Source organism: Argopecten irradians, chromosome 5, assembly GCF_041381155.1.
Source record: "Argopecten irradians isolate NY chromosome 5, Ai_NY, whole genome shotgun sequence".
Lineage (NCBI taxonomy): Eukaryota > Metazoa > Mollusca > Bivalvia > Pectinida > Pectinidae > Argopecten > Argopecten irradians.
The window spans coordinates 43,736,977-43,748,588 of NC_091138.1; the positions used below are offsets into that span (position 1 = coordinate 43,736,977).

At 32.3% G+C, this 11,612-nt stretch overlaps 1 protein-coding gene across 1 annotated transcript in view; it reads right to left on the bottom strand.

The window, feature by feature from the left end:
• Positions 1-9,492, bottom strand: part of LOC138323965 (uncharacterized) — a 28,858-nt gene extending 19,366 nt beyond the window's left edge. Inside the window, exon 1 of the mRNA XM_069268923.1 lies at positions 9,034-9,492. Coding sequence (XP_069125024.1) covers positions 9,034-9,376 — 343 coding nt within the window. The 5' untranslated portion in view covers positions 9,377-9,492. The remainder of the gene's footprint in view (positions 1-9,033) is intronic.
• Positions 9,493-11,612: the final 2,120 nt, after the last annotated feature.

Genomic DNA, 11,612 nt, shown 5'->3' on the forward strand with positions numbered 1-11,612 from the left:
GTTAATTGTTTTGATATAGGTTTAACGTCCTATTGACAGACAGATGCCTCCCAGCACATTTTCAATACGTGGATCAATGTCTGTATGTTTTTGGAGGCTGCAGAACAAATTTTCATGTTCATTTAGAGGAATTCAAAGAGGTTTGCTGAGTGGAAAAGCAGTTTGTTCAATCTCTTTGAAATTGTTTTTGAAAACAAAAATATTACTCACAGAGAGTGAAGAAACTTAGTGATACAAACAGTTATGTTTTGATTCCACCATGACTTCGGACTATCAAAATATTTTCTTTACGGTAACCAAAGCTTGACTCAGTTCATGTCAGTGACTGCATTCCATGTGACTGGATTGGTTGCATGAGAGTCGTCAAGACATATCGTAAATGATTCATTTGAACTTCATTGCAGACATACTTGAGTTGTTTGGTTTTGTATTGTTTTAAGACAAATATTTATTTGATTTTTGTATGTACAAGAAGACTATTGGGATTTAAGAGCTGTACACTTGAATTTTTATGTTGGATCAGCTTGAACTCATGAAATTGTACAGCTTAGTATAATGTTATTACATTTCAAAAAACTTATTAGAAAAAGAAATTTGATCCTATATTAGACATTTTGTAAAAATTAAAGCAACTGTCTTTCTCATACATGCAAAATTACTTATTATTACATAAAACAAACACTTCGTGTAGACGATATATACATATATATTATCTGTCTATATAAGAATCAACATACTCATTTTTCAAAGCTTCGTTGCAAAAATTTAAGCTTGTACATGAAATATGTAGACTGCAGGTAGCTATAGGTTTGCACCTGTAAGATAGAAAGTTCATCGGAGGAAACTTTCACTAAAAGCATGTAAATGAGATGTATACACATTAACTCTCGATATTTACCAGCACAGATCAAACAACTCGAGATGACGCGACGACAAAGGTAAGGTTTGACGCGACGACAAAGGTAAGGTATGACGGACCCTACGATTGAATGTTTTTTATTACACATTACCAATATGTGTTGTCAGGGGACATCCGGCCCATATTTGAAATAGCAAAACAACAATATATAACCGGATAACTGTAGAGTTAATTTCAGTCGTCTGTATGGAATACAATGATGTATGATGAAGATTAAGCTGATGGCCACAAATTCAAATCTATATAGATTTAGACCAGTTGTCAGTACATCATCAAATCATAATAAAGTGCTTATAGGAATTTTTTTTTTCTCAGAGTGGGGGTTACGGTAGGAATCTTCCCATGAAAGTCTATAATTTAATACTATATACATATACATGTAATTCTTAAGAACATGCAGATATTATGAAGGAAAGAAAACTGCAATTCAGCTAGTATAGATGTCTTGACTCAATCGCTGCACAGAATTTTGTTATATTTGTCACTTTTCTATTTGTTCTTCACAGCTTGGTACTTTGGATTATAGCCCACCATAAGCCAGCTAACAGGACACAGCTGTCACATGCTAGGGTCTTTATACGACCTGGCACCAACATGTAGCGGACAGGAAGTACAGTAAAACGAAGGATTAAATCAAATTCACGCAGGAATAAAAGTAACGTGGACAAATATGACAATAAATTATATGGTCTTGTCCAGGTTTTGAAGTAGAACTTTATATGGCTGCCATGAATAATAATAAGAGCTAGTGAGTAATATTGGTTAAAGTGGTCTGTATCTAAATTAAATATAAGGAACTTGAAACCAATAAAAAAAAAGTGTTTAAAACATCAAATAAAACATGTATACCTTTATAGTTTATATCTTTGCTGAAATTTATATCTGTGCTAATAAATTATAATTTTTATTTTTTCAAATTTGCACTAAAATTTGACTTAAGTCATGCTAAAATAAGTAGATTGTCCATGGATATGTTTACAACACAAAAGCTTTCATTGATGAGGTTTTATTTGGTTTGATAATTTTAACGTTAACGATCAGTGTCACTAAAGACGTGCCAGGTTTATTGGTGGAAGAATCTAGCCGAAGTCCATGCGCCAACCAAAATATGTCGTAACTGGTTAATATTGGATTTGAACTCTTGGCGCAAAGCTGAAGGTGGAGGGTTTGCAATGGTGGTAATATCTTGGAACAGCTTACACTATAACCACTTGATCTGGCACCGAAGCCCAAAGATGATTATATTGATTCCCAACCTCCGTTGTTAAAAACAGGACAATATGACTTATTATTTTCTAACCAGGTTCAAATCAGACTTATGGAAGAAAATGTTTTACAAACTAGAAATCGTCCCAAAACAATTATATAGCAGAGGTATGAAATAAAAAGTCAATATATTAAGATTAATGCAAATATATAATGCACACCTCCAATAAATGTGTCCTTGAACAAGCCATATTGAAATTTTACAATGCTTTGAAGTAGCCTGGTCAATAATTTGATAATCAAAATAAAACAGCTAGACTTTGAAGAAGTCCATATTGGAGTTTTGTATGAAACAGTCTGTTAAATGTTTTTGTATATTGATTGACCGAATGACTGTAAGTATGACTATAAGCATGTTTTAGCCTGCATATACTGACCCTAACAATATTGATGGTAGCTAGATTTAACCTCTGAGTAATCTTTCTCATTCACAAACTGTTTACAACCCCCGAGAATAAAGGAATTCTTTTATGTGGAGTTTAATACTCCGGGGTTATCATAAAGGCTGGGAATCTATTTTACAATGTTGTTTATATTTGTGTTTATAGGTAAGCCCAACATTTTATCTGTATTCCTGAAAGAATAAGGATTTTTTTTTTTTTGAAAAATTTATGAAAGCATCTAGGGTCAATTATATTGTAGACTATAATTATTTTGTTTTTAAATTAGGCTTATTGAATCAAATTAATCATAACAAAAAAATTATACATACTTTATAACTGAATGGCACTTCAGTTTCCTCAAATCCGCTTAGAGAAATTAATACCGCGCTTGTCTTCAGACGTTTTATATTATAAAGCCACCTTAGTGAAATATACCAAAGACGTACCTATAATCCTGTAGGTATATAAATAGAAAGGACAGGTGTTCCGAGCAGGTGAAAACCTTCACTGTTCTCCAAGTTAGTTTTGATGAATGAATCACATAAGTAAAGTAAAAGACATAAAAATATACATCATACAATAGATGTTGTCACTTTTCTAAAATTCACCTGTTTCATTGGAATGTGCAAACGTCATATATACATATATGTGTTATATCCATACAAGAGGTATATATATGGATAGAACCAGACATAATTCGATGATAATTTTGAAGTCCTGTCCTTCAATCATCAAAAGCTCTTGGTTAACTTAACCCAAGTGGTGATGGCTTCCCGCCTGTTTTATATATATATGGTTTCACCCATGCATGGCCACCTGCCACTCCCCCTCCCCCCCCCCCCCCCCCACTAGCCCCAGTTTAATGGCTTCAGTGTGCTAAGGTATAAACATAGGTGACCATGTCTTCTAGCAAAAATTACCATATACAAATGTACTTATATCCCACCTATAAGCTTATAAAATATCTTATACAAATGATCATTGGAATATATAATCTCGGATCAACCCAAATGTCCCTATTTTCCTGACCTCCCCCCTCCAGGACCCCATAGAACAAAGACCTTTCATTTAATTATATCATCACCATCCCTTTAATTACATATGAACATGAATATATATATATAATCTTTTTATCCATTGATATTCACCAATCCTCCATCTTTACAAACAAATGTGAAATTATATAGAACTATATATATAAGCACATCAGAAATAGTGAGCACCCTGTCCATAGCGGACACCTGTCAATAACGGACAAATCTTTAATGTAGATTACTGGTATATAAATGTACATACCCTACTCTATAGTAATTAGAATGCATACACCTGGTTAAAAATACCAATACACCCGACAGCATTTAAAATTTGATACCTATACTTCTGTTATCAAGTGGACAAGACCACAAAGTTTTAAACCAAATCATATGCTTCAGAAGCTCAGAGTGCTTCAGTTGGGTTTTTTTTCTATAAGAAAGGTTATAACCTTGAAGACCATATTTCAATACTAGGCGATAAGGATCTCAAAATTTTAAATCCAAAGACTGGTATTTGTGGGTGGCAATATATTTTCTTATATACCAGCGTTTGGTGGTGTTTGGTGAGTGAACCAGACTTCACACCCATTTGATCTGATGATAGATCAACTGTATCAGAAATAAAAAGATCTTTTAAGATAATCTTTTAAGCCGACCTGAAGATACTCGTCACAAAGACTTCATCTAAACACCAAAAAATGCTCTGACATTGATTAATTAAATTCTTACCAAAAATAACTTTTCAAGTTAACGTTGTTAGCTTGAGATTGGTACAAAATTCTAATGTTTGGGAATTTTTTTTTTAGCTTGAATACTTGTAAGTGAATGGGTAAAATTTATTGCTTTCATAATAGACCATACACTATGTTAAAAGTTATCAAAATTGTTGGGTCAATAGGAGAAAAATTGAGTCGGAATATGAAGTGTATGTGAATTTTAGAGGTGATTGAGTAGGACCAATTTGCATAGTGGGGAATAAATAATTGAGACTTTATTGAAGAAGTGAGTTTTTTGTGGAGCCATTGGTCTCAACTCTATTGCATTCTACATGAAAGAACCTTGTAGTACATTGGGAATAAAACAGGTTGGTTGGCCACCAGACCCTAAGTTGTTTATAAGACTTTCTAAGCAGTTCTTTACTAGATTATCTCCCCCTAGTTAGAAACTTAGGCAGGCATGTAGTAGAGACAAAAATAATCAAGCCAAATTTCAGTGATTTTTTTTTTAAATATTCTAGAGACTGGTGGCCAGTCTAGCAATAATAAAGTGGTCATGGCATCAACATAGATTTTGCTTTTAAGCTTGAAAATTAGATACCAAATTACTATACGTAGTCAACTAATATGATAATATAAAATCAGGGGCGATATAAAACTCCATAAAATGTGAGAATGTGGAATGACTTAAAACTAGCTATACATATAATAGTTCCCAAAGTTTTCAATTATAATGTACTTCAAGCTTTATAATGATTTTTAATGCAGCTTTTAATTTGCTGAATCTTTATATCAACAAATTATTTACATACCAAATTATACTTTTAATATATAACATTCATGAATATATTGTTAATGTATAATGTTGATGTTTGTTGAGTACATCTATAGTACAAGTGTCTAAACAAATTTCCTTAAATGTAAGGAAAAGTGATTGCAATACATACATACATTTTGCAAATTTACATTACAAACATATGTACTGAAAGTTATTTAACATTAACACACATTCCGAAAAAATCTTTATACAAATACAATAGCTGTATAAATAAACACACTTTTTGTTTGTATATGTCAAAGCTTGAGATGACAGGAGTGTCATTAAAAAAGGAAAGCATGTGCTCAGTCTAACAGAGATTTGTAAGGCTAATGTAAACAAGAGATGTGTTGATAGTCCTGGCTGATATTCATTGGTGTCGTGGACATTCAGAGAGAGGCGTGCCATATATACACCCTTAAGTGAAGCATGTCATAAAGACTCATAATACGATATAACACCTACCATTAATGCCTATTACACCAGGCATTACCAAAGGTGCTGACATATATCACTATAAATTGTTGTTAAAACTTGCTTTATAGCTTGGGTAAATTAAAGGGAAACTAAGCGTATTTATAAATAATATTACAAGTGTTTAAATCTTACCGTTTTTGTTATGTAATTTTTTATCCTTTTTAATTTGTGTCAATAACTAGATCATATCTTATATATGACAATTACTTTGAAGAATATATTTAATAAATTATTAAGGGAAAAAATAATCACAAGCATATCTGATTATTTAATATTTTCCTAGTCATGATTTTTATCTGAATGTTTAAGAAATAAATATTTTGTATCTGATCTGTTTTATATATGAAAATTGATATCAATTGATTGAATATCCAGACAAATATTTACATGTTCTTGATTTTACAGACAACTTATTCATTATAATATATCTTTTAGACAAATAAACGATGGAATCAATATCTCTATTACTTAATTCATAGATCTAAAAGCATTCTTCTGATGCATATTTGTATGATTCACATATTGGAATTACGATCATTTATGTAAGCAACAACCCTGCATATTTGGTGTACATTCTTTCCATTCATAACAGGAATTAATCAAACTTGATATTCATCATTTTCTCCTTAATTTTATAATTAGAAACCATTTGAATTACAAACATCAAAAGTTCCATATGTAATAATGAATATGCATACATTGATTATATCCCTAGCTATGTACTCTGGTAAATTAACATAAACTGTGACAATATCATCTACATCTATACATGTAGTTAGCCTAGGGTGACAAGCCATGATCAGGAGATAGAGTAAGTATATAGATAAGGCTAATCATGACTGACCACTGGTCACTAATTACAGACTAGGAGTGACCACAAGCCAATGTCCAGTTAATTACATAATTAGAAGGTGTGTGTGTCTGGCCAGTGGCTATGCTACTGTAATGAGGGTGGGAGGGGGGTCCTTGCCCCATAATGAGGGTGGGAGGGGGGGTCCTCACCTCATAATGACAGTGGGAGGGGCAGTACATTGAAAGCTGACCTTGGCATATCTCCTATCAACCATGATCAATGACAGTTTTACAGTCACTGATCACCTCTCAATTCTATGGCAGATTTCATGATCTGATCAGCTACATTTACACATCTGGGCTGTCACTTACATTGACATTTGTTGGTTTTAAGTTTGTTTATTTAGTTGGTGTACAAACAAACAAAGAAATAGACAGGTGTCTTACAAAAACAACCAATATATCAATGTAAAACCCATGTTTTCTTCAGGTAAATGGTTACAATATCCATATATCTTTTTAATTTGATCACTTCAAAATTGAAATGAATTATCTACTTGGTAGAACAGGGTCATTTATATATGTTGTCCAACAATGACTAAGGTATTATTTAATTTCATAAATGATTGACCTACATATTTTTTACATTTTTGGCAAAAAAAAATATATTATTCAATGATATTTTAAAGTAAATAACTGATATACAATAACAAAATATTAATAGTTGTCTTTAAAATGTTCCATCTCTCTGAATGGTATTATTTATATCTGACTGTATACTTTAATTTCCTTGAGAAGAAAAGTAAACCAATTATCTATCTATTTTGTATTCAAATATTTCACCAATTTTGTCAAAACTTTCCTAATTGTTCACCAAATATTTATGTAAGAAATGAAGCTTTATTTACTTAATAAATCAAGTGATATGAAACATCAAAAGTTGAAAGATATACAGTCTGTCCAAACCTGTTGGACAGTCACTTAGGAAGATAAGAGGTGGTCAAGATCAAAAAACTAATTAAGCAGGTAATTGTACAAGTTGTTATATCCTGGGGCCGTACAGGTAGAACATGACAGGTGAACTGTACAGGTGAGCTTCAAAGGAGATGATCTTGTCATCGTCTCGTCAATTAATTCTCCAAACAGACAGAGGTAAATTATAAACAAAACAGGAAATGTGAGAGGTGTGTAAATCTTCAATAATGACAGATAGATTTCTTTATCTATCAATGTTTCTTTCAACAAATTCACAGGATGTTTAATTGAGGTTTACCTAGAAAATGGGGGCCTGGTTCAAATTCTTCAATTTTTGATCAAGACGAGAAATAATTGATGCCTTTGGATAGGCTAGAGAAACCATATTTGTAGTTATTTTGTAAAGCATAGCAGAGACATAGTATTTATATTAATTATCTATGTCTCTGTGCATAGAAAGAAAATAAAATTCTATTTTCATTGTAACATATTCTAGATTCAATTGCCAGGTTGAAATAATATATAGCTTAGTAAATATTTTAGCAACATTGTATATATACTGCAACAATGTATATATACAATGTATATAGCTCAATGTGACACTTTTGAAATAATATCTGAAAAAAGGGCTAACCAGTCGTGCAGTCAGCTCTCATGTTATGGGAGCACATTAACTACTGCAATTTATTTGATGTGGAAGCGACAGATCAATAAAATATTATGTTTTAAAAAATCTCAAAGTCTTATTTAAAACATTATAAGACTTGCTGTGCATCTTCTAGCATTCCTCTAAACATCAAATGTTCTCCATTGTATATTTAATGCGTCTTTGATTAGTAAACCTTGACTTTAATTAGTATTTTTTTTTTAAATCAATTTGATTTTTTTCCCCAAAGAAATAAGGCAAGATGTTTTCTACTTTAAATTCCTCTCACACAAATTAATTAAACTATTTGAAAATTCTTAGCGTCAAATGATACCCCAAACAATATGGACAGTTCAGGAAATAATTGCCCAAGGTTTTATGAATAAATTTTATGACAGGTACAGGAAATAAGTTGCCCAAGGTTTTTATAATTCTCACTTTCCCTTTAAATCCATCTTGATTTTTTAATTTGTTTTTTAGTAGAGTCACCGCCGACTGATTGTCAAATGCCAAGAAGGATAAATTTTTTTTAGATATCATAAACCCTTCAAGGCTATAAATACTGAACGAAATCAAACATGACTCATGTTAAACTTTCGCGTCGACAGTGGATTACAATTCTTTTTCACCTGAACAATATAATAGAAAGTGCATCGTGGCCATCAAATTTAAACCACCAAAGTCATTTAACTCGACTTAATTCTTATCATCTGATATGTTAGAAGTTCAATATTCGAAATTTTTACTACAATAAAAAAAATGTATTTTATTATAGGAACCTATAAATTTATGTTTACTATCTAAATCTCTCTGTTATATCATGACAATTAAATTTGGTGTTACCTATTCTCAACTCTTCTACTGTTTTACTTCTTAATTTTCATATGGTGACACATGCAACCCATCCAACGTTGTAAATATCCAATGTTACCCATTTTAAAAAGGTATACCGATTCATATTCAAACGGTTTATGGTTTTTTTTACGAAAGAAAGCTAACAATGCTTACCGATCTTTGTGATTCTGAAGTGAGCTGGGTCGTTTAGCACGCGTCTCCCCCAAGCAGTTCGCAGGTTTTCAAGATGTATTTCTTCCCCTCCAACGAGTAATGTATCCGGTTCAACGTATCCTTGATATTCCAAGTTTTGAATACTTTCCACAAGTGCCGGATTCCAATAACACGTTTTATTCCGAAGTTTGAAATCGTCCAATATCACTTTCCCCGATAAATCCGGCGGAGTCTTTCCAGACTCAGCTTCATCTGGCGATAACACAATAGCTAGACATTTTGGAGTCACAGATAACTTTTTTTGTGATTTTGAATCCACACGTTTACTGATTTTCGTTGACATTCTGAATATTAATAATTCACCGGTCGGTCCGCGCCGCCAAATTCAAACTCGCCCCGACGTTAGCATTTTGAACACTGTTGTCAATATCGCATTTGGCTCAGCGAGCACCTGTTGGTCTGCAGTGTCGATCCTAGCGGCGGGTTAGAGATAAGGGGAGACTACTCGCTAGCAGACGATTTCACCGGTTAACACTTGTACTATCCAAGATAAATAATTCCAGGTAATAATTTCTACAATTATTTTTTATATGATATTAATTAAACAGTTGGGGAACCGAACTGTTTGACCTAATCAATTATTTGATTAGACCAAGCTCATCAAGTCAATATTTAGTTAAAATACCAGCATAAAATCAAGGATTATAAGTTCGTCCTTATTAAAATATACAGCATTATATATTTTGATCATTATGTAAGCATCAATGTCTGAAATTATAAGCTGTCAATATATTTGCTTTCTGTTCTGAGCCAAAAATACAGCTTATAAATATTTTTAGACACTATAACTATGTACATTAGGTACATAATTTTATCAAAAAACATTCTGTGAATCATAACCTTTTTTTATGCAGACTTTTAATTGTATACTGCACCTATTAAATTCTAAATACAGTATACATATCCCTAACACAGGGACATGGCACATATTTTTTTAACCAACAGTATACATAAATATGTTATATAGTATCTTGATACTATATAATATATATATATGTATACTGATGGTTAAAACATTTGGTGCCAGGTCCCTGTGGTCCCTAACATGGGATGCTATTTATTCACACTTTGTATTCAAAGGTTTTCAACCCTTTTCTTCTAATTTGTCTTAAATTCGCAAGTTCCAATGACTTGCTTGCGATTCTTTAATCTTCCTTAATTCATTTTCACAATACTTTCAAGATATAAGCACTCAGGGGGGTGGAGGCGCAACATCATAGGATGTAGTCCGCTAAACCTGCCTATATTATTAGGCTTTTTAAAAAAAAATTTTGCCTAATATATATTAGGCAAAAAAAAAAAAAAAAAAAAGCCTAATAATATAGGCAGGTTTAGCGGACTACATAGGATGTTGAAGTCATAGACATTCTCCATAGAACCGGTCGTAGATCCAGGCGAACACCGAGGCCTCACTAAGAATCCAGGTATAAATCGTAAAGGAGCGAGTCCAAAACGACGGTTCTGTTCAAAAGGCCGAAACATGTAAACAACTCTCCTATCATCATTAAATCATCAGCTTTTTGAACAGAATCTTCATTTTGGACTCACTCCTTTACAATTTAATCCTTTCAAGAGTTTTTAACCATTGTTATATAACCATGATAAAAACATCAGCATGATAGTTTATAGTTTTGTTGCAGCATTCAGAATAATAATATTGTTGTCAACTTGTCAGGTCTTTGAATGTTATCTAATCGAAGAATAAATAGAAACTTGAAAATATCCAGTATTCTTAAGATTCATAAATGCTGATGATTTCTGCTAAGTGGTTGTAGTCAAACACTGGTAAAATTGGACACCCATCAGAAATTAGGTCCCTTAGCAGCAATACATGTAATTGTGACACACTTGCTTAAATTCTACTTGGTAAAGGTTCATCAATGAATTCCAAATTAAAGGAAAGCAAGGCTCCAACACCATAGAAAGTATCCTTTCTTTTTTCCTTCTGCAAACATCTACTAACTTGCTCAAAATCAATTTTGTGCGCAAAATGACTCCCACCAAATAAGATTTTTTTACAGTATGTTGAATATTTTTTATGAATAATAAAAACACAAACGAGAAGTCTGATGAAGTCATAATTGAATTTTTCATTTAGATTGACAGGCATACATATCACAAGTAATTTTCTGTACCTATGGGTACGACATCAATAACAGTATACATTTTCTCTCACATTCACCGCGGGAAGTCTTTGAGTGGGTAGGTCAATTTGGTAGGTCTTAATGCAAATCTCATAACAATTTTGACAGAACTTAACACATTTGAAATAAATTTCCATAAAGGAAACATCAACAGATGAAATTGACTTACTGGAATTGTTACTGTAAAGTACATCTTTTCGTAGTGTGAAAATTTACGCTTAATTTCGAATTTATAGAATCTCTGCGAATATACATATAGCATCTATCCACACGAAAACAATATCATCAAGTTTTAATTTTTTCATATGAACAATTTCACTATCAATGCATAGCATGAGAATTGTCACATTGCAAACAGATTCAAGGCTAAGTTAG